Raw genomic sequence first — 23,659 nt, 5'->3', positions numbered from 1 at the left:
TCTTTTCTGCATTGTCCCTAGTACCTAGAAGAGTAAGTGGCACACAGTGTTGGGTATGGAGTTCAGTGAACAACTGTTGAACAAATGAATGAAATCCGAATCTCTGCATTTGCTTCCACTGGGATTGGCTAGGCCTACACTAATGCTTCTTATATTTCCCTCTAGTTCACTGCCTCCTCCTTCCACCACATTGACATCCTTTCCTCTCCCTTCCTCAATGACTGAGCATTGATGCCAGGCATGGTGCCACCTTCTGCAGCTGCTCCAAACCACCTTGCCATCTCCCTTCGGCTCCTCTTCCTATTCAGTTTTCTCAGCAAGCCAGGCTCCACTTCTAGCCAACCCTTCCACCTGTCGGGGGTAAATACGGATCCCCTCAGGGCTCTCCTCTCACCTGTCCCCAGAGCAGGCATTCCCAAAGAACAGCCTAAGGAACACGTGCCTGACAAGATGATTTTTTTCTTTTTAAATTGTCTTCTAGTGTCAGGCACCCTATTTGGTGCTCTGTTTACTCTATCCTTATTTTTTGTCGTAAAATATATATCACATAAAATTTATTATTTTAACCATTTTAAGTGTATAGTTTAGTGACATCAATTAAGTACATTCCCACTATTCACCCATAGAACATTTTTAGTGTCCCAAAGAGGAACTGCATACCCATTAAACAATAACTCCCTATTCCCTGCTTACCGGTCCTTAGTAACCTCTATTCTACTTTCTGACTCCATGAATTGGCCTATTCCAGGTGACTCATATAAGTGGAATCATACAGTATTTATCCTTTTGTGTCTGGCTTATTTCACTTAGAGTAATGTTTTAAAGGACCATCCATGTTGCAGCATGTGTCAGAGGTTCCTTCCTAAGGCTGAATACTATTCCAATGTATGTATAGATCAAACTTTGTTTATTCACTCATTAGTTGATAAATATTTGGGTTGTTCTCTACAGTTTGGCTATTGTGTATAAAGCTGCTAGGAACATTAGTGGACATCTGTTTTTAGTCCTTGTTTTCAATTCTTCTGAGTATACACCTATGAGTAGATTTGCTGGATCATATGGTAATTATATTTTTATTTTTTCGAGAACCTGCCAAACTCTCTTCCACAATACAATGTAGTAAACATAGCAAAGGATTTGACAGGTCCTGAAGTAAAGAATCTATGTAACTTTGACCCACTATTCTCTGAACTAATTTGACAGTGAAACCATGTTTTGCAGAGTAACTGATCATATACCACCTCCTGCTAGATTGGGAAACAATGCCCTTAGCTCTCAGGCCTACAAAGGAAGGGCTGGGGCCCAGGGAGAGAGAAGAATCACTCAGAGCCCAGAGGCAGGACCACTTTTAACTCTCCATCAAGTCTGTTGGGTGACTTTGGCAACTTATTTCTGTTCTCCTTGTGGCTCTGCACATGCCTGACCCATCCTTCCTCTGTTTTTTTTGCTTCTTAAAGATTAACTATCTGGACTAGCTCAGACATCCACCCCTTCCCTCAGGAAACTCTGATTCTACCTCATCTCCCCAGGCAGGGAGTGGAAGCCCCTCTTCTGCTTAGCACTTATTACAACTGTGTTGCACTATTAAATGGTTGGCCTCCTCTACTATTTCAAGGGTGGGTGGGTATCAAATTTAGTTTGTATAAATGACCACCTGAAGAGCTTATTAACAATGCAGATACCTCTGTCTTAACCCTAAAAATTTCAACTTAGTTGCTCTGAGGTGTGCATTCAATAGCTCTAGAATGTGCATTTTTAACAAGCACCTCAGGCAATATTCTTGGGCAGATGATATTTGGAATTCCTCTGTTATTCCCTCTGTGAGGGAAGAACCACTTGTACATCCATTTTATTTTACACAATACATGTTGAATGAGTGAACAAATGAATGAATGAAATGATGCCATTTTCCTCCTCTGTAAAATGATGAAGTTGCACTGAATATTCTCTAAGTTTTCTCTTGGTTAAACTTCTCTTTATGAAGTTCAGTTTATTTCACTGAAGCTACTGTGTTCCCTCCCAGCAACTTTATGATCAGAGCCATACACAATGCGCAAACCTAAGCACATGAACCATCAGGGAGACCTGCTGAATTACTCAGCACTCATGAATAACCATATTTTGAAACTATCAATTTTATCACATGCTAGAGAGACACAGAGAGACATAAAGTTATGCTCCTGTTCAGCCTCATTCTCCATGTCGCTGAGAGGCAGCACCATCAGGGCTGATAAACCCCCAACTTTGGCAATTAGGGAATGAGGCATTATGGAAATCTGGGGGCCATAGAAGATGCTGGGGTGTTGAGCAGCTCTGTGGCTAGGCGGAAGGGGTGCAAGCCATTAGTTCTGTCAGAGTCCCTTTACTCTGCTCCAACTATCTCTCAGTGGAGTCTTTGAACATAAAACCCTGACTCTCCTCTCCCTGAGAAAACCGCAGGTTTTGAGAGGAAGCTCCAGCTTTTCACAAGAGCTATGGCCTGAGAAAAGTGAAATCTCCCATTATTATAACTTCTCAGCATTTCAGAGGAAAAGGCTGGCTATGGCTGCCAAGATCCAGCAAATATTTGGTTAGCTTGGAAAGAATGGGTACTCATTTTCCAATTCTCACAGATTTCCCCAAGCCCAGTGACTTTTATTAAAAACCTCAAATCCAGAGATACAGTCAAATGGCACTTTAGGCTCTAAGCATTCATCTGTATCCCGGGAAGCAAAACCCAAAATCTAAACAAAGAAAAGCTTAATCACTAGAACTCATGAATTTCCTCTAGGAACAGGGCCCAGTGTAGCCGAAGAATCATCAGAGGGGCTTCTAACTGCAGTTTTCTTTGGGTGGATGTTTATGGGAAGGACCAGGGAGTGTTCCTTCAGTTGACTAGTTAGCACAGTCAGCCCATGGGATAAATCCTGCCTTCTGCCTTTTTTGTTTGTTTCTGCACAGCCTTTGGATTAAGGATTTTTTTAAATTGTAAAATATTATAGAATATCAAAATAAGAAATATTTCATGACATCTGAAAATTATAGGAAATTCAAATTTGTGTCCATCAGTAAAGGTTGATTGGAACACAGCTACACCCATGGGCTTATGCTGTGTATGGCTCCTTTTGAGCTACAATGGCAGAATCGAGTAGTTGAGACACACCATGTGACCTTCAAAGCTTAAAATCTGTCCTGTCTGGCCCTTTGCAGAAAAAGCTTGTAGGTCCCTGGAGTAGGGGCTGTAAGACTTGATCTTCACTGGTATTTGAACTAAAAACCATAAAGCATATATGCACAGTTAAATAATTATAAAGCAAACACCTGTATAACCTAACATGTAGGTCAAGAAATAAAAACATTGCCGGTCATCAACTCAGAGCCTTCCATATATTTTTTCTTTCTGAACAGAGTCAATCAGTATCCGGACCTTTGTGATATCTTCCTTCCTGTCCTTTACGCTGTACCACCTAAACTCCATACAGCAGTCTCTCTTTATCCACAGGCAATATGTCCCAAGATCCCCAGTGGATACACCAAACCATGGAGACTACTGAATCCTACATATACTATGTTTTTTCCTACACATGCATACCTATGATAAAGTTTCATTTATAAGTTAGGCACAATAAGATATTAACAATGACTAAAAAAAAACCCAGAAGAATTATAAAATGCTGCATTAAAAGTTCTGTGAATGTGCTCTCTCAAAATAACGCATTGTACTGTGCTCACCTTCTCGTGATGATTTCAGATGGTACAAGTGAGTTGAAGATGAAGGCGTCATGATGGGGCGTTAGGCTACTACCAACTTTCTGATGACACGTAACAAGCACTTTGCAACTTCTCGTTGGCTCTTCTGAATTTCCAGCATCACAACCCTTGGGTTTCAGAGCCATTATTAATTAAAATAAAAGTTACCTGAACACAAGCATTGCAAAAGCTAGAGTTAATCTGATAATTAAGATGGTACCTACCCCGTGAGTAACAAGTGTACGTGAGCGTAAGCGGCGTGAGCGTAAGCGTAAGCATGTGGGGCATGAGCGTATGCAGCTTGGGGACGCTGCTCAAAGGGATAATTCCCGTCAGGACACATCAGAGCAAGACATCGCGAGATTTCATCATGCTACTCAGTATAGTTTGCAATTTAGAAGTTAAACCTCCCCTCCTCCACACCCCCATGGCTGGAAGCTCATTGTCTACTTCTGAAATTTTCTTTTTTTTAAATTTATTGATTTTGGATAGAAGTGGGAGAGGGAGGGAGACAGAGACATCAATTTGTTGTTCTGCTTATTTATGCATATTGGTTGCTTCTTATATGTGCCCTGACAGGAGATGAAACTGCAACCTTTGTGTATCGTATCAGGACGATATTCTAACCAACTGAGCTACCCGATCAGGGCTGGAATTTTCCATTTAATGTTTTTGAATCACAGTTGATCACCAGCAACTGAAACTGCAGAAAGTGAAAACTAGGCTAAGGAGGACTACTTACTGTAATTGAATTTTGCTTGTTTTTGAACTGTGTATTAAAAGAATTACACTGTATTTGCTTTTGTGTTGCTTTTTTCTTTCAACATAGTTTGTGAGACTCGACCCTGAGTTATTGCATGTTGCTGTAGTTGTCACTGTCTTTGCTGCATGGTATTCCACAATATTGCTTTAGCACAGTTCATTTATTCATTTTACTATTGATGGACAGTTCAATTATTTCCACTTTTTGGCTATTGTGAATAGCATTGCTATGAACATCTTGTATTTGGACAATCATTGATTTATGCAAAAGTCTCTGGAAAAGAGTGGAATTGTTGAAATGTAGGATCTGTGTGTCTTCAACTCTACCAGTTAATACCAAACAATTCTCCAAAAAGGTTGGACTAAACTCCCGCCAGCTGCCTCATTTTAAGAAGAGCTCTTTGTGTCTTCTCAGTCAGCACTATTCCCATCTCCAAACCCTGAACCACACCTGCATTCCAGCACCCCGAAGAGCCAGATAAAGTGCATGGGAGCCATAATCTCTTCAGCTTTGTATCTTCCCTTAATGTAATTCTCAGGTCTTGAACATGTAGTAAGAAAACAGAACATTCTCAGAATGATCCTTGAAATGTGATTTTTTGTGCGTGGCTAACTGGCCAGCCAGGTGTGAGAATGTCCTGACCACCTTCTCCTCTCCCTTGCACCCCACCGATGGGAGCTGAGGAAGAAAGGTACAGCCAGTGAGTCAGATGGCCTTCCAAAGCCTGGAGAGGGGACAGGACAAGGAATCAGGGAAACGGTTATTTCCCGTTTCTCCTTCAAGAAATCAGAGGACTTCAAATGTCAGGGTGTCAGTTAACGGCAAGCTAATGTTTGTGTCTTTCTCTACAGGGTTTTAGAAAAACTGGACAGAAAACCCCCACTCCACCAATGGCCAGCATGCTGAAATCCTGTCACCTAGAAGACCAAGCACTAGAGGCATCTCTGAGGCATTATGTAGCACCAAACGGAAAAAGCACAAATAAACCCCAAACCCTAGCACACATTTATCCAGTTCGTGAAGCGGATTAATAGAATAACCAATAAAACATGTATAAAAGCTTTAATTAAATCTGATGAAATAAAGCTTCATGTTTTATTTATGGACACTCCCAACATGTAAAGGATTCAGGGACACATTCATTTTTACTGCCATTTCGTCCTCATATCTATAATTAAATCCAGGCAGCAGCTCTGGCCCAAAGCAATGCCGCATTTTAAAGCTGGCCTTGGACACTCCCTCCCCCACCCCATCTGCTTTTAATTATAATTACCATCCCAATATGAAGGAGGCTTATGGTAAAAAACAAACAAACAAACAAACAAACAAACAAACAAAAAATTGTTTTCATTGTGTTTTAAAATGACATGCTGAGGGAGGACTTCAGGTGTGTGGGCATATCCTCTATTTCCAGTTTTATTCTGTACCAAGTGCACAATCCCTTCATTTTACTTCTGACATAAAAAAGGGCTTCACAAAACAAGACAAAATAACTTATGATTATATGAAACATAACTGTGACAAATCACAAAACTATACATATTAATAGAAAAAAAGTGTACCTAATTCTTTAAAAGATTTATGACAATAAGCACCAGATGTGCCCTTAGAGTAAAATTGGCCCCATATCCAGTATGATATATGCAGTTCATTTCTCTACGTGAGTGTATATAACTATGTACAAGAGTCTATGTGATTTATGAAAAACAGATTTCCACTTTTTCCCCCCAAAGTGCTTTATGTCAGCAACATTACACAGGATGCTCTGCTGTCTATACAAAATAAATCTCTTCTTTTTTATACTCGCCATTTCTCCAATGATTTTTTTTTCTTTTTGCTTTATCCGTTGCAAAAAAAAAAAAAAAAAAAGGTAACCGCAGAAATTCCACACGACCAACAAAGTGCCGCTATACAATGACATGGTCAAAACAGTCAAATTAAATGCCATATAATTAAGTTGGACATTTACAATCACTATTCCCAATACTTCAAGGCAACAGAAAGTCAAGGTTCTTGGATAGGGCAGATGAGCATTTACCTCTGTTCTAGTACACTAATGTGCTTGACAGCGGCTCATATAAAAGCAACAGAATACCAAGACTCGGTTTTATCAGTGGAAACTATGCTGTGATCCACTGAGGACCTACTATCCATTTTAGAATCATCTAGGTAATTTGGAGAAGACACAGGTAAAGGACCTCACAGGACTAGTAAATATTTAAATAATATTTAACAGCTGATCAGAGGCTAAATTACAACTGACACTTTGATGCAGTCCCTTCAGGGAATTAATGCAATGCAGTAAATGAAATGTCTCTAGGCATACTGATTTTTTTTTAATGTAATAGAATAATTAGCTTTGGATTGCATGTATTTTTATAGGCACCAGTTTTTACTAAAAAAAAGGGGGATGACAATCTCTGTTTGGATGTTTATGAAAATGGTTACACATAAAGACTAAAAAGGCCAGGAAAGGGAAGGGAATGAATTTTTGAACAGTCCATCTTTACTGCTACAAACATCATAATGAAAGCATATATAAATCCTGTGCAATGCGAAAACAAGCAAGAAACAAATTTGAAGGAGAGGTGAGATTCTGGAATTGAAGGGCAGCATAAATAGTCTAGAAGGAACCTGGGTGTCCTGGCCTGGCCTTAAGCTCAAGCCTGCAGCCATCAGGAAGCACTGAGTGGACCTAAGGGGATCTCAGTCTTTTGAGCAGCACTGGGCCCTGCTCCCGGCATGCTCCCCCTGCTAACAGAAGTGCTCTCATGAGGGGCTGGCCCTGCAGGTGCCACAGATTCCTGGCTCCTTCCAGCCACAGTGAAGCCATGGGAAGACCAGTGACTGGCACAGGAGCATCTCCTCCACCTTCTGGCTTAGTCTTCCTTGCCCCTTTCCATTTAAAATTATGTAAGGTCATAAGGCAGGGGTGACAACATCAGCTGTAATAAAAACCTTGCCTTTTCACCTTTTCCTTCTCATCACACAAATGTATTTTGAGTTCCTCATAAAGGCTTCAGTATTTGAGAATGGATAGACTGTCTCTCTAAAATGCTTTTGTTTCTTTCCACAATGTGACAAAGGACACAAGAGAGATGTTAGTGTTATATGCATGTGTCTTTGCTTAGGCCAAGTGATACACCCATAGTCTCCAAGGAGGGTGGTACTTTACATGCAGCCTGAGAGCTCACTTGGAAAAGAGCCTAATGTACGTCCTTTCATAAAATCGAGCAGATTTTGTAAAGTGAATAACTTGTTTCTTTCACAGACTTGGATGTCTGCATGATGGCTTTTCTCAGATCAGAACTCAAAGAAAAGCTAGATCAACCGAGTGCACATAAAAACGGACCCACACTTGGTTCTTTATTCACCTTATTCTACACCACATGTTTGAATGAAGTCCAGAATCAGACAGAATACTACTGACTGTGCAGCCAGACTAGAAGGACCCATCTGTCAGGATACAAGTACCACTAGAGCCCAAGTCTGACACTAAGCTGTTTAATTGTCTTACTGAAGATTGTAATTATTTGTTTGAGAAACAGCATCGTTTCATTTTTGTGCAGAAAATATTTTTAAAGAGAGAAAAAGGAAGTGTGAAATGTGATAGTACTGGAATGTCATAATTACTGAGTGTCTTTGGGGTCAGGCTAATTTTTACAGCCTAGTCCTTAGGACTCAGGATCTTTTGAAAGCTTTGTAAAGGTGCCACAGAAAGTGCTTCTCAAATGGCCAAATGCTCTGTGAAAATCCCAGGCCCTCAAACCAGATTTTCAGAAAAAAAGGTTGCCTTCTTTCGCCCATCTTTCTAGAACTGTTTCCTCTACCCACCTTACATCAGACCTTGCTAACAGCTGATGGTCAGACAGTGGTGGGTGCTGAGCATGTCTGAATCACAGTCAGGAGGGGGGTGAGAACAATGCAAAAAGATGGAGAAAAGTACAGGGGGAAGACAGACAGACAGACACGGTGGATATCCCAAGGGAGGCAAGCAGAGGCTGTGCAAAATAATGGAACATAGGGCATCTCTAGTTTGGTTTTCCAAGAAACCAAGGGACACAACTCAGTGTGTCCCTGTGCTCACATCTCCTAGCACGTTTCTGGGCAGAGCACCAGAGCAGAAGCAATGGGGAATGTGACCTGGTGCTTTGAACAGGGTCTTTGAGGTGGAGTTGCCGAGCAGTTAACCCTCTAGGATTCCTGCTACAGCACTGAGAAGAGGGTGTGTCCACCCCATTTCCCTCAGGTAGCCTTTGCTAATGCAAAACTAACATTCCAGGAGTGCTCACAGGTGCTGCAAGGTTTGGCCAGGCAAAGCTACACAGCTGTGGGAAAAAAAAAAAAATTGCATGTAACTGGGGTGATTAAAATAATTTTTGCATCCAAAGAACAAACTTCTAAATATTTTTTTTTCCTTTTAAAGTAAATGTAAATAACAAGTCTTCAAAAATGAAAGAACTAAGATAGGTTTTTGAAATATAAAACACATTGTAGTGACTTTGAAAAGACTGTACTTGACAGAACCTTCTTATTTTGCTTTTGGAGAAACACTGAAAAGCAATTGGTTAGCATGGGGATATCTAAGAGGAGAGAGGGAGGCAGCCAGCTCACTGAAATGCCAGGCTGGTGCTGGAAACCCAGGGCTTCTCCAAGAGCGGAGCCCATTCTGTGCTGAGGACCTGGGTTTCCCTTGTGTCTGCCTTGGCATCGGCCAGCAGTGAGGATGGCCACAGGGCGAGGCAGTTCACTGTGCTTCTGGCAATTCGTGTTGTCCTTCTCTATTTAGGGTTTTCAGCAAGGGTGATTCCCAAACTACATTTTCACAAGCACATCAATCACTTGATCAGTGTCCTCCGAGGGCTGACAGCCAGGAAGTAACAGGTGCCCAGTAGAGGGAGAGTCTCGATTCCTTTTGAAAAGACAGTCCTGCTGTGACCACCGAAACCAGAGAGAAAAAGGAGCAAAGGCAAACTTTGCTGCAAAGCCCCGCTATGACCATTCAGTCCTGCCTTCCAAAGACACATCTGTGACTTCACACGTTCCGCTGATTCAGTTGACATCCTTTCCAAGCAGTCTATGAGGGTGTGAACAAAAAGGGTGGCAAGTAACAAAAAGGCTCTGGATGCCAGTGGTAGTGGAGGCCAGGGGAATTTTAGCCTTCAGTATAGACAGAGGAGAGCTGGCTAGGACAGCGGTCCACAGCGCTGATCTGCAAGAACGTGGTGTCTTCAGGCCCACTGCGAATGGACTCTCCAAAGAGGCTTGAGGAACTCGAAGGTAAATCATACACTGGAAGAGAACAAACACACACGTCAACTTCCTCGCCATACCCACCAGGTGTGCCGTGAGGCAACTGTGATGAACGAGGCTCTGCAGCAGGCCCCTTAAGGTGCCTATCCTCAGGCACTTTAGTGGAAGAGAAGGCTGATGTGCAGACAGATAGCCAAAATAAGTCATGGCACAAAATATGGGTTGAGTATAAGAAAAAATGATGTGTTCTAAGGAAGGGTGAGGGTGATCTCAAAAAGAGGCGATATTAAAGTTGAGTCATAAAGAAGGATGGGACTTTTACAGATGGAGAAATTAAAAAACAAAAAAGAACATTCCAGAAGAAGGAAATAAGGAGCGAAGACAGAGAGAAAGAGCATATAGGGCCAAGTGTGACGGTAAAGCTCAGGTGAAGAGCATGTGTGTGAGGGAGGTCTGGAAAGTCTGTCCTGGCCTAAGCCATGGGGGCTTTGAATGCCATGTTGAGAAGAACGGACTTTATTCTCTGGACAACTGGCAACTAAGGTATCTGAGCTGGAAAACTGCTTATTTCATCCTTCATTTTTGTAAAGCATTTGTTATGGGAATATGGAAGGCGGAATGGTAAAGATAAGGAGCTGACTTAGGGAGACTTGTTGGAAGACAGATGATGACCCATGATGGCACCACGACTATGGTCATGGAAGTGGGGCTGGAGAGGTGGGGCTGGAGAGAAGGTCTGAAGAGGACAGGTGTTTAAAGGGTAGATTCAACTGGATTTGATGCATTCATGTGCTGGGTCATGTTTAGCTCAGCCTGTCACAGGAAACCCAACTGGTTCCTCCTGCCAGTCTGTGCAAGTTTCTAAGTCACAAACACCACCATACCTGTAATGCCCGAGTGAGTTGAGAAGGCTCTGTGGAAAACATCGAAGCCACCCTGGCCCATGGACGTGGGGACCAGGTAGTCCTCGAAGGAAGGCACCACACTGCAGGAGCTGCTGGGCGGCATGGTTCTCTGGGAGTCAGGGTAATGTGGGGGGCAGAATGTCTGCAGCTGCCCATAAAATCCTGAAATGCAAGCATGGCATTGAGCTACTGCAAGGCACAACTACCAATGATCATTCCAACTCAGCCAGACCCTCCCTCAGCCCAGCTTCATATGACAAAATGCCTTTAACGCTTAATCTCACTCATAAAACCTTCTAAGTAAGCTTTTGGAATGCACCTTTGGGCAGAAGTGCTTCCACCTTCAGGGGCTTTCAAAGTTTATTGGCTTATGAAATTTTTATTCCTGCTCTAGCGGCTGAAGCTGAAGGGCATCTTACTTCCCCTAGGCTCTCCAAAGAGTCCTGGAGGCTGAAGGCCAGACTTTCAGAGGCTATTGCTACCCTGACTCTCCCAGCAGATTTTGAGTGCATCTTCCTTAACTTCGTTTATCCCATATTTGGTATTTCACATTTAATAAAAATCTCAAGAAATTCACCAGTCTTTCTAACAGATAAATTCATACACATTTGTATCTCCTTCATTACTTTGAATAAGTACATAGTATCCTATTGTTGGATTACTGCCATTTACTCAATTATCAGTATTGTTGACCTACACAATAAATGGCAAAACTGAAAGTAAACAAATAGTAAAATAAAGAAATATGTGGAAAAAATTCTTAATATTTTAAAATGATCATTAACATTTTGCTAATCATGTTTCATTTCTCTTTCAATTTTTTTCTCACTTAATGAAGTTTTTCTTGGAATCCTTGGTGTGTGTGTGTGTGTGTTGTTTTGTTTGTAAACAATGTTCAACACCTCCATTTTCCTTTTTCCTCTCTGCCTCATGACAAATTTAGGCCGATGGACTTTGGCGTATAGTATACTTTAAAAAATACAATACTGAAATCTTCATTGATACTTTGTTAAAGGGAGAGTGGCAGCTCTGCTGGGAACTCCATTTCACTGTGTTTCTTTAAATGTAAAATGTGAACGTCACTGTCTATGTCATTGGGCTACTGTGAAGATTAAGCAAGTCATTAGATAAGGAAATCCATATATAACATTTTAAAGTGCTTTATGAATGCCAGTTATTATTGCTATCACTACTTTGCTTTTGGTAGGAAAAAATGGGGGATTAGTAGAGGAAGTGCTCCAGGGTCCCTGGCACAAATATTAAATGATAGAGAACAAAGAACTAATCCATGAATTTTGGGCCCTAGTCCTGAGTGCCTTCCTCTACTAGAATGGCCTCTTCTTAGGACTGGAAAGCTTTACATTTGGTTAAAGAAAACTGAGCTCCTATCAACAGATAGGGAGATGCTATTTGGATTTTTTATGGCTCTTTAAATACAACTAAGGTGCACTGACATATCCAGCTTACCAACTCACAACTCTTCTCATTTCTGATTGGTACTCTAAGATGTAACTGCTCATGTTAACCTTGGCTGGGAGGCCTGCCCTATGGTTGTTAGACACATTACCAAAGAATATGAGTTAAACTTCCCATAAAGACACAGGCTGGCCCTCTTGGAGCTTATGATGCAAGATAGAGTGATAGATTCAGGTTTATACCCAGGGCTTACTCATAGTAGAAAATAAGTACCATATTTTTCGCCCCGTAAGACGCACTTTCCGCCCCCCCCCCAGAAGTGGGGGGAAAATGTCTGTGTATCTTACGGAGTAAATATTGCGTTATAGACTGTGATGCGTATTACCTGACCTGTCAGCGGTGGCGAAATCTGTTAGAGGAAGTGGTGGACCCACGTAAAACCCCTAGGGAAGTTTAAATGTCCCATTTTACCGCTGAATCTAAGGGCGTCTGGTCAGTATGAAGATAATGAAGAAAGTGATATCAGTGATTGTGAGCAACTGAGCTTCATAAGTTCTGATACTAGGGATAATGAGTTCTTGTGGTTTCCAGAAAACTAGAAGAGTACCTGAACTTTAAAGTCTCTCTTCATTTGTTAATGACAGTGATGATGGTTCTTAATACTGCTGTTGACTGCTGTTCACTTTACATGGTTAAAATATTATTCTGTTATATTTTATTAAATATTTTAGTACACCATTTGGTTCAGAATTTTTTTTTCTTGTTTTCCTCCTCTAAACCTAGGTGCGTCTTTTGGTCAGATGCGTCTTATAGTGCGGAAAATATGGTAATAATATCTTTCATAAACACACAGTTGTATATTTATATAGAATCAGAAACAAAATCCACATAAAGTTTGGGGGGAATATTAAATGAATGTTGGCAGTATAGACTAGGAGAACACCTAAGGAAATTCCATGTCAAGGCAGGAGAAGAAAAAGGTGAAAATTATTGGCTCTTCTCTTTTTGATACTCAAAGGCTTCTATATGATCTCAATAGACAGATGGGCAAAGGACCTGAACAGACCACTCTATTACTCAGTTGATCAACCAATATGGACAAACTGTCAGTCCTCTAGCCATCAAAGAAATAAAAATCAAAGCGATGATAAAATACTATATTCTACCTATCACATTGACAGAGATTTCTAAAATTCACTCTCAGTGCTGGAGTCAGAGTGGCAAAGAAGTCATTCTGCAAAATGTTGCACAGACTTTTGGAAAACAATTTGACAACCTGTATCTAGAACCCTGAAAGTGTTCATACTATTGGATACAAAAATTTTATTTCTGGGAATGTATCCTAAAAGTATAGTCCAGAGAACAGAAGAAATTCTACACAGATGGTCATCATAGTGCTAGCTGTCGAGTAGAAAATTGAAGCGTCAAAATGGTAACCATAAGAGAATGGTTAAGCAAATAGTGGTACAGGTACATGATGAGAATATTAAGTAACCATTAAAACAATAATTATAAGGAATTTTTACAGTGTGGAAAGACTATTATAAGGTTCAGTTGGAAAAAAGCCAAGATACAAACCTGAATATGGAGACTAAACTCAGTTCAGTTATGTGGAAATCTATGTACAGAATAGATTGCAAGGCAACATATCTATAGTTGTCTTCTTTTTTTCTTTGTATTTTTATGAATTTTAATAGTGGTGAAGAGCAAATATTCAGGAGCCAGATTTCCTGGGTTCAAATCCTAGCTCAATTACTTAGTGATTGTGTGTGTAGTCTTGTTAAATTACTTAGCCTCTCAGTGCTTTAGTTTTCCAATTTGTAAAATGGTGTTAAACATAGACCTCACTGAATTATTGTGAAAATTAAATGAATATTTACATGTTATATAACATAACACAGTAATATAATTGTTTATTAATATATATTTTAATAATGTAATGTATATAATATATATTTGTTAAATAAGGAAAATAAAAAATAAAATTATTTCATTATAACAGTTCCCCCAAATAAAACACATTTATGAAGAGAAATAAAGTTTTCACAAAGACAATAAGTCCTTCAGCAACAACCAAGCATAAGAATGAACACAGCAGTAGGCCTGTGGCTCATGTAAAGCTTCCAGGTGGAATCCTCTGTAACATTCTTGGCCCTCAGGGACCTGAGCTATATATACCTCTTGCTAATGCTGGTTCCCAGACCCTGCAGTAATTAACACACATCCTGATTTCTTCACTCACACAAGTGCGAGCTCAAAACAGCAACAAGTTTGAGTGGTTTCCAGAACCTGGGATGTGCACCTTTGTGGTTTAGGAGGTTTTTTGAACTGATCATGACTTTGGGTACCTGGTGGCCAACCATACATAATCGTGGCATACCCACCAGAGAAAAATGTTACCATGAACCATTATGAATGGTTTATTAGAATGCATTGTCTTCTCACTAAGCAAAATAGACAATATTTGCTATGTATCCCTATGCTTGCTATGCTTAAATTTGTCTCCCATAAATTCCCTGATAGCATGCCTCAGTGTAATGCTACTCTTCCAAGAAGAGAAGATATCTTTCACTAAACCCCGCATCTCCCTAAAGAGGGATATTAATGATTCAGGTGTGTCAGGTACAATGATAAGAGACTTTCACCTGCCTTTTATGAAAACCAATTCATTCTTTCTTTCCTATCTTCTTTCATGCTTCTAAGAGAGAGCAGAAATATCATATGGTGCCAATCTACATCTGAGCATTGTGATGTGTAAGAGTATAAAAGGTGTGAGATGCAGTGAAATACACCCAATGAAGTTAAGTATGAAGTTCAACATTCTGGGCTCCATTTCCCAGTTTCTCCTGTCCATCTGGATTTGAGTGAGAGGGCAGAGTGGACTCTAATTCCTGCCTGTGGGTGTCTTGGCTGACACAAGAAATAGTCGAAACCAGAATGGCCCCGCAAGCATGTTTTATCACTCTCACAGCCAACTCAGGGAAAGAAAATCCTCTTTATTAAATCCCTCCCTTTAAGAAGCCAGCTACTAGAGATGCCAAGTACACTGGTGTGGATGACTGTGGTTACTCAAATCAAAGAGCTTGAACATATTCTCTTCCCACTGCTAGTTCCATAAAACTAATTAAAATTTAAAATAAAAATTCTATTAGGGTCTTGCCACACACACAAACTGAGAAAAAGCCTAACTCATTTTTTTTTTTTTTTTTTTTTTTGATGAATGGCTCCTGTATTCCAGCTGTTGGATTTCAAACAGTGAATTTGGAAGAAACACTACCTCTCGGACCCAAAGCAAAATGAGGCAAGATGTTAACACATCTCATGAGCATAAAACATAAGAGCAATGGCAAGGTCAGCCAATCTGTCAGTCAGTCAGTCAGTGGTAGTTTTCAAGTGCTGATCAAGGTACTATTGCAGAGACCAAAGCAACAGAAGATAATACCCTGTCCTTGAAGATTGATATTGCAGTTGGAGTGAGAACACATACATTTATAACAGCATAAGAATGCACACATGAATTTATGTTGGCAATAAATGTTAGTTGTCCTACTCCTGCCCCATTTTAGAAGTTATTTTACCTCCAAAGATGGAGGAGAGAAGTTATTTTACCTCCAAGGGTGGAGTGGGAGTGGGGAGGAATTTGCAGATAAACTGATTCTACCCAAGCTGCAGCTCCTAAAAGTCAAGGGGGATCATTCCTCTTCTTGTAAATTTTGGGAAGTAAAAACTGACTTGTTTTTATGACTATAAAAATATTTTTAATTAAATATACCAATTATAAAGTGGAGAATAGTATAAACAAATAAAGGAAAATTATTTTTATTTCTACAATTAGATATAGCCAGATATATACACACAAAACTGGAATGTTATAGATAATGTTTTGTATCCGGTTTTCCCCCCTAACATTGTCTATGAGCTTCACATATTAAAATTCATTCTTAAAATCTTCTCATCTTTACTTTGTCACATAGTGTCCCTAATGTTTCTATGATGATAGGTTACATCAGGAGTCCATGGTCATTCCTTCTGCTAACGATGATAAAGCAGCCCCATGAATCTGGATGTGGATTTCCTTCACAAGGTGAAAGGGGAGTGGAGGAAGTTAGAGGAGAAAAGATTTCTGTGACTAACTATGATAAGAGAAGGGTATTCTCTAGGTGGTATCATCCAGTAGAACTTCCTGTGATGATGGAAATGATTTATATCTCACTGTCCAATACAGTAGCTGCATGTGGTTACTGAGCACTGGAGATGTGGCTAGTGTGATTGGGGATTTGACTTTCAAATTTAATTTAATTTTCATTAATTCAAATTGAAATAGCCACATATGATTCCTGGCTACTGTACTGGACAGCACAGATCTAGAGCAATCTGCATTCCCAGGTTTAGCAGACTTTGTTTCCGGAATGTTTCTGATTAAATTCCGGAAGGAAAAACACATGACCCACCAGGAATTCAAACAAAAGCCAGATAATGATTCTTAGACACCTGGCCTTCAAGAGAGGAAGCATATATCTTTTACTTACAAATTTACCAACCTAGTCTTTGTGGAAGGAACTGTAGTAAAAGATGTATCTATAAGCCCTGGCCAGTGTGGCTCACTTGGTTAGAGTGTTGTCTGTTAGATAGAAACGTTGTGGGTTTGATTCCCCAGTCGGGGTGTGTGTGAGAGGCAACTGATCAGTGTTTCTCACATAGATGTTTATCTCCCTCCCTTCCCCTCTCTCTAAAAATCAAGAAGCATGTCCTTGGGTGAGAATTTAAAAAAAAAAAAATCAGTAAGTAGGTAACTGTCACCCAACTTACAACCCTGAAGAGGGCTGACGAGCACTTTTAAGCTTATAACTCCCAGGCCATTCCAGCTCTCCTGCAGAAACCACTTTCGCTTCTGGAAGTAGGAGAAGCAAAAGGAAACAAGTCACTCACCTTCTTGCAGACTGTGAGACTAGGTCACCATGCCCACTGATATGATCACCAGATGAGCTATGATGGTGGAGTAACATTCAACACAGGGGCTCTACCCAACTCTTTACTCACATGGATGTACCTTTTCAAGGTGCTGAGTCAGGAGCTGTGTACTCAGTGGCTTTGTTTATGTAGTAGATGGCTTTGCAAAACAAAATCCTTGTTTTCTTTTATGGTGAGACTGGGAACCACCACCAAACCTGGGCACCAGGAAAAGAGCTGGATGGACAACATTCAGAATTGAGGCTGATTCTTCCCTGGGGTAGGCACGGCCCAGACCATAATATGGCCATGTATAGATGCAGATTGCCCATGTGTGCAGACAGCCTACATGTGGACCAACAGGAAGGCTGCCCCGAACTATGACCTCAACCAGACTACAGCCTGATCAGGCCTGGCAAGATCCTTTGTGAGGGTCCTTGGAAATAATGCTCAGAACATTCCCTTCCCAAGACCCCTTGGTATCTTCAGATGGGAAAACCCTTCAACTCCTGTGTGATCATTTCAGGGAGCCCGGCCAAGCACTGTAATTTTCAGCCACAGCCCAAATCTCTCAGGAGTCCCCTGTTCCTTTGACCTTTCAGAAAAAACACTAAGATGTGTGCTTAATTTTGCTGTTCTATTTTTGTAAAATGGGGGTATTCACAGTATCTGCTTCATGAAGTAACTGCAAAGATTAAAGAGGATTAAAAGAGATGATCCATTGAAAGTACTGAGCATGAGCCTGGCACAGAGGCAGCACTCCCTAAATGTTACTCTTCACTTTTTCTTCCCTATTCTTCTAATAACATAAGCATTCCAACTCTGATGCCTTCGTTAACCCAACAACAGTTTACTAAGCACTTACTTGAGTGCTGGAGACACAGGGATGAATGAAACATGCTCCATGCTTTCTCGGAGTTTATGTTTTAGTGAAAAAGAAAGATAAGCATATAAATGAAAAATGAAGTACCATAATTTCATACTATATATGAAAATTAAAAGCAAATTTTCTTTAAGGGATATATAGAGATGTAACTATTTTCTCCAGAATACATTTGGGGTAGGAAGAGAAAGAAACAACTAATAAGAAAGAAGTTTGGGTGCTCTGAAAACATTTTAAGAGGAGTACTGTCTGTGGTTCCTTCTGCGGGGCCTCGCCTTGTGAGAGCAGGCACGATAAGGAGGCCGTCCCACAGTTCTGCTGAGCCCCAGTCCTGGCTGAGTGGTGCTGATCACTTTGTGCCTGGGCAGCAGATATCAGTGGCAGAGGCAGAGCTGGCAGTGCCTCAGCTTCTTGGTGGTACAGTTGTTTGCTAGCCAAATGGAAGGAAGGATGTGTATTTAGGAACTTTGCAACTCTATTTGTCAGCCGAGACTATAATTTTGTGGGTTACTTTAGGAAGTGTAGAGTTTTGCTCCTCAGCCATATGAATGCTGCATGTGCAGGGTCATGGATAAGCCCAAGTGATGAACTTCAAGGCTCTAATCAGAGAGCTTCAGGGACAGGGACACATGAGAAGACACATCACCCTACTTCCCTTGGCTCACTAACTTGTTCTTTTCCAGCACTCTCTGGCTCTTTGTGGATTCCCCTCGACTCTCTGGGGGCCCTTGAGCTACCCCCTTTGAATACCTTCTGTAATCCATGACACAAGCCAATGAGATGGAGGAGGAAAACAAAGGTAAATGTATTGGGAAAGCTCCTAAAAGCCCTAACAACAGGGTTTCTGGGGTTATTTTTATCCTGATTTTATGCATTAAAATTTTACCCAGGGAAAGGCCCACGGAATCACACACTTCTTACTCCCGTGGTACCAGTACCATAGTATTAGAACACTCAAGATTTCTTCGTAGGTAGCCATCTGACATTCCTGTCTTGTATGAAGGTAACTAAAAGAAATGTTCTTGTTTTATAGACGAAGAGATGGAAGCAGATGAACTTTTGAATCTCTTGCTGTTATAACCAATATTTTGTTTATATGATATCACGCAAATAAGAAAAAAGTGGAAAATTTATACAACTATTTGAATACTTCCAAACATTCAGATATTTGAAATGATTCATGGATCTAGCCTTTCTCTTAAAACGAATGGACAGCAGAACTAAAACAGCCTCATGTAATCTCCCACTAAGTCCAGAGCTTTCTCATTTGCAGTCCCCTTGCTTTGGCATTTTTGTAGGACATTTTGGTTAGTGTTATATCAACCATTCAAAGAACTGTCAGAAGGAAAAAAATACTAATACTTATTTGCTCTGAGAAGGAATTGTGTTTTACATATAAAATCATCCTTACAAAAACTTTTCAGTTAATTAGTATTGTTTCCAATTTATAGACAAATAAACTGAGAAGTTAAAATAATTTACCCAAATCCTCACAGCTACCAAGTTTCCGAATACAGTTCACAGAGACTACTATGGCTTAGGATCATTGACCGTGCCAAGGTAAACAACGCCTTGCCATTTTTGTTGAGGTCCCTCATTGCCAGATCACAGGCAGTGTTATCCAGGCCACAGCAATGCTTCATAAAGTACAAACATTTTCATTTGGGAAAAAATATTAAATTAATTAATAAAATTGATGAAATCACCTAATCACTAAAATATTCTAAAATCCCTCAAGAATAGAACAAACACTTTGGAAATTTGTTTTGGCCAATTTTCTGATTTCATTACTATTTTATTTCAATCCATTGCATGAACAACTTGGATCTGGGTTTGAATCCTGGGTGATCGATCCATTAACCAACTGTGTGTTGCTGAATAAATTATTTTCCTTCTTGAACCACATTTTCTTTTAAAATACCTACTTTATAGGGTATGAAAACACTATAGATTAGAATGTTTATAAAAGCATCTAGTACATTCCCTGGCATGCAGTAGGCCCTCAGTAAATTGCAGCAATTATTTTTACCACGAAAAGCTTGAAAGTATTTGTAGATTCTGTAGAGTGCACAAGCTATTCTTAAGCAATTTTTCCCTCATAACCTACCATCCTTAAGCATAAAATGATACTACTCTTAAAAATGAAATTGCCAAAATTTGATAGTCATTCTTTTATCTTGGCTCCTGGTCTTGGCCATCAATATCACCCAGTTCTTATCGAGCTAGAACTCTACTCAGCGGGTGGAGAAACTGACTCTTCATTTTAATAGAGTCTATAAATGGGGAAACTGTAGGAACAGCTCACAGACTGTGTTAAGAAGACAGATTTTCTTCAGGCTGAGAATTGAACCAGCTTGCAAAGCACTTGAGCTATTTACAACTGACATTTAAGCAACTACTGTACTGAGAAAAAGGAAAATAATGGAAATAATAATGCTTAACATTCCACTTGGGCACATTCGTACTGAAGGCACCCCATAACAATGGTTCAAACACCAACCCCTGGAGCCAGTGCCTGATGCCCTTGCCTCAGTCAGATGGGCTGCAGCCTGAGGGCTCCGACTTAGAAAAGTCCACTTGGCTCCAAGACGGGGCCATTTTCACCTGCAGCTTCCGCTGCCAGCTTGCAGGCCACAGTGAGATGCACTCCAAACACTCTGGGTGCTCTCCTCCTCTTGTGCCCCTCACAGCGTTTCGCCTGGTCTGCAGCAAGCTGCCAACAGCACTTATCACTGTGAGCCACATTCTCAGCACTGTATATGCATTTCCAGGGGGTGGGGTGAGGAAAGAGGGAGAGGGGCTGCTGCTGATGTTGGCAAAGGTTCAAGTAAGGAGAGGGGAGTAGGTAGAGTGTGGTGCTGAAATGGAGCATAAGAGAAAGGGAACAAGCAAAGTGAGAAGAAAGGCATGTGTAAAATTCTCTTGGTTAAAAGATGTACTTGATTTTCATTTAAATATCCCCAACCCACTGAAAACCCTAATGCGTGGTGGCCTATGGCTTCCAAATTCTCAAAATGATAAGCTGCCAAAGTAAACTAATTGCAATGTGTCTTGGTAATTGCCATGTGTGGGTATATACAGTTATAGTAAAACGGTTCAGTGAATCCTGACAGTGATAATGCACATTTGGAAATTACATAAAATAGTCTCTCAAAACCAGAAGCCCCGAGGAGTTTGAGATGGATTTGAAAGCCAGCTTTGCCCCTTACTGGCTGTGTGGCCCTGGGGAAACCAGAGCTTCTCTGAGACTATGAATCCTTATTTGTAAGAAGGAGATAATGATATAATCCTCACAGTAGGAAGAAGAAGGAGCATAGGAAATAAATGGAAGGGGACTTAGTGCCCAGTAGCTTATGAGCTGTGACCCAAACACCATCACCTGCCCACTACTCCCCACAACTCATAAATCTGAGACAGATGTAATGTCTGGAATGGAAAGGGGAGGATTCGGACATTCTGTGTCAACAGCTGTGTGAAGTGAGCACTTTGCTCACCAGTCAAGGTTGCTAAGAATGGGTTGGGAATTTCTCTGTGAGCAGGAGCTACTCTGTTGCTGCAAATAACAAATAAAATAATAAGTGTGAAAATCATTTACAAACAGTAAAACTTACTGAAAATTATAGCTCCCACTGTCTCATTATAGGCCTGGTGTTACTTATCACCCAACCTTCTCTGAGTACAAAGGTAAAACCTTTCCATGATTGTGTTGAGCTCTGCTCTATAAAGCTCAAAAGCAAAAATAAAATAAAAACAAAAGCTCACAAGCAATCCTTTGACTCAAGGCTGCTTGGGCCTAAAGCAGAAGAAGGGAAGCATGGCAAAGAATGGAGATTTAATTCTATCTGCCCTTGTCCTTCCAAGCAAACTTCTCTGTGAGAAAGGTTTGGCAGAGAAGAGGATTTAAGACAGAGATTTAAAAGGATGTTAAAAAGAAGTGCTGTGGCTTCCCCTGAGGTCTGTGAGAGCCATCTGGTTCTCTATAGCTTTTAGGTTGTACTGCATTTACAGGACGTCCCTGGGGACCTAAAGGGAGAAAGAAGCTGAAAAGTATTTACTTTTTCAGTCATGGGTCAACAGTTTCAACCATGGTGAGGGAGCCTGGAGTCCTACACACAGGCTCTAGGCCAGTGATTTTTATAGTGGATGTTCCACCTAGCTCTATGGCAGACTCAGTGAGTCAGAATCTCTGGGTAAAGGGTCTGGAAATGTACATGTTTAACAGCTATTTCTCATAGGAAAGATTGAAAGGCTCTAAGAACATCTTTAGATAATTTTCAATCATCTGAAAGTTTTCGAAATAAAATCCTGTGAGAGGCTCTAAGAACATCTTTAGATGATTTCAATCATCTGAAAGTTTTCTAAATAAAATCCTAATAGGAAAAAACAGAACAGCTTTGACTTCATTTGACATGGAGCAGGGGAGAGCTCTTCTGATGGGCATCCCTTTCCCCTTGGCTGGTGCCCAGCCCTTTCTGCCAACCACGGGGCTCTTGGCAATAAAGCTTTGATGACTATAATAAAGTGACCTTGAATTACACTCTCAGAAGATCTTTCTCTCATACATAAGTCTTAGTCAAGGTGAAATCATGGGTCTCATTTGAGTGACTCAAAAGTAATGGCCTTATTTTGATGCCATACTGATCTTGTGGCCTAGACTTCTGTTATCCAGCTGTAACCTAACCCCCGCGTTACATCCATTCCACTAACTAGGTGACTTCTTGCTTCTCTGAATCCAAGTCTATGATTATACAATTTTTCCAGCATTCTGATCTCTCGAAGAGTTGGACCCAATAGTTTGATTACTTCTCCCACTGAACCTCTGCCTCATCTCTAAGTCCCTGATACATAACTGTTACGCCTCCCTAAAATCTACTATGGAGAATGTTACATTGAGATAAAATTGGGCTTGAAGTAAGAGTACAGAAATCCATACAAGAGGGTCTGAGATAACAATGTGTACACTGCACTGGTGAAACCTGAAAAATATCACTGCATCCCAGGGTCCCTCTCATCTCCTTCCGTGACTTCCAGGAAACTTAACCTTTTATCTTGTTAGGCCTTGTGGATACTGATTACTAATCCGGACAACCCAGTTTATGACCTTCTGTCTCTGCTCCATCCCTCTAGTTAGACAGACTTCCTCCCACTGCCACCTACGGGCCATGCTCTGGTAGGTGTGTGTAGACTACGGGGTCCTTCCTTTCTTGTTTGATCTCATTCCACACCAAAGTGGAATGAGGTGCAATATACACCTCAAAATGTGCTACAGGAAATCACTAGATCAAATGATTCCCTGCCTACATGTAGACCAAGAGGAATATTCTCATTGTTGAGTTTAAAGATTTTGCTTACCAAGAATCATCCCTTAGATACAAGCTCAGGCTTTTGTCTGTTTTCTCTACTGTTGTAAAGTTAGCATCCAAACAGGACCTGGCACATAACAGGAGCTGAATATTTGAGAATGAATAAATGAATGAATGACACCCACAGCTAGAGGCTTTGGTGAAAATAATGATGGTGAGAGGACCACAGCTGGGCTCAAAGATTCTGATCTATGAACCTTATACGCAATAGTCCATCAGTTTCAGAAAAATAAAGTGACTTGCCTATCTGTCACTGATTTTTTTAAATCCTTACCGGAGGATATGTTTATTGATTTTAGAGAGAGGGAGTGGGAGAGAGAGATTGAGAGACAAAGGGAGACAGAGAAAGACACACACACAGAGACAGACATCAATGTAAGAGAGAAACATTGATCGG

The 23,659-nt window shown here is 40.6% G+C and overlaps 1 protein-coding gene across 1 annotated transcript in view; it reads right to left on the bottom strand.

Annotated features, from left to right (window-relative positions):
• Positions 1–8,994: 8,994 nt before the first annotated feature.
• The window catches only part of GLIS3 (GLIS family zinc finger 3), a 319,845-nt gene continuing 305,180 nt past the window's right edge, over positions 8,995–23,659 (bottom strand). The window contains exons 8-9 of the mRNA XM_090275841.1: positions 10,630–10,812; positions 8,995–9,784 (exon numbers count right to left, since the gene is read on the bottom strand). Of these exons, the coding sequence (XP_090131967.1) occupies positions 9,648–9,784; positions 10,630–10,812 (320 nt within the window). The 3' untranslated portion in view covers positions 8,995–9,647. The remainder of the gene's footprint in view (positions 9,785–10,629; positions 10,813–23,659) is intronic.

Source organism: Furipterus horrens, unplaced genomic scaffold (genome assembly GCF_987537825.1).
Source record: "Furipterus horrens unplaced genomic scaffold, mFurHor1.1.pri manual_scaffold_4, whole genome shotgun sequence".
NCBI classification, from domain to species: Eukaryota; Metazoa; Chordata; class Mammalia; order Chiroptera; family Furipteridae; genus Furipterus; species Furipterus horrens.
This window is presented reverse-complemented; position numbering and strand designations above follow the sequence as displayed.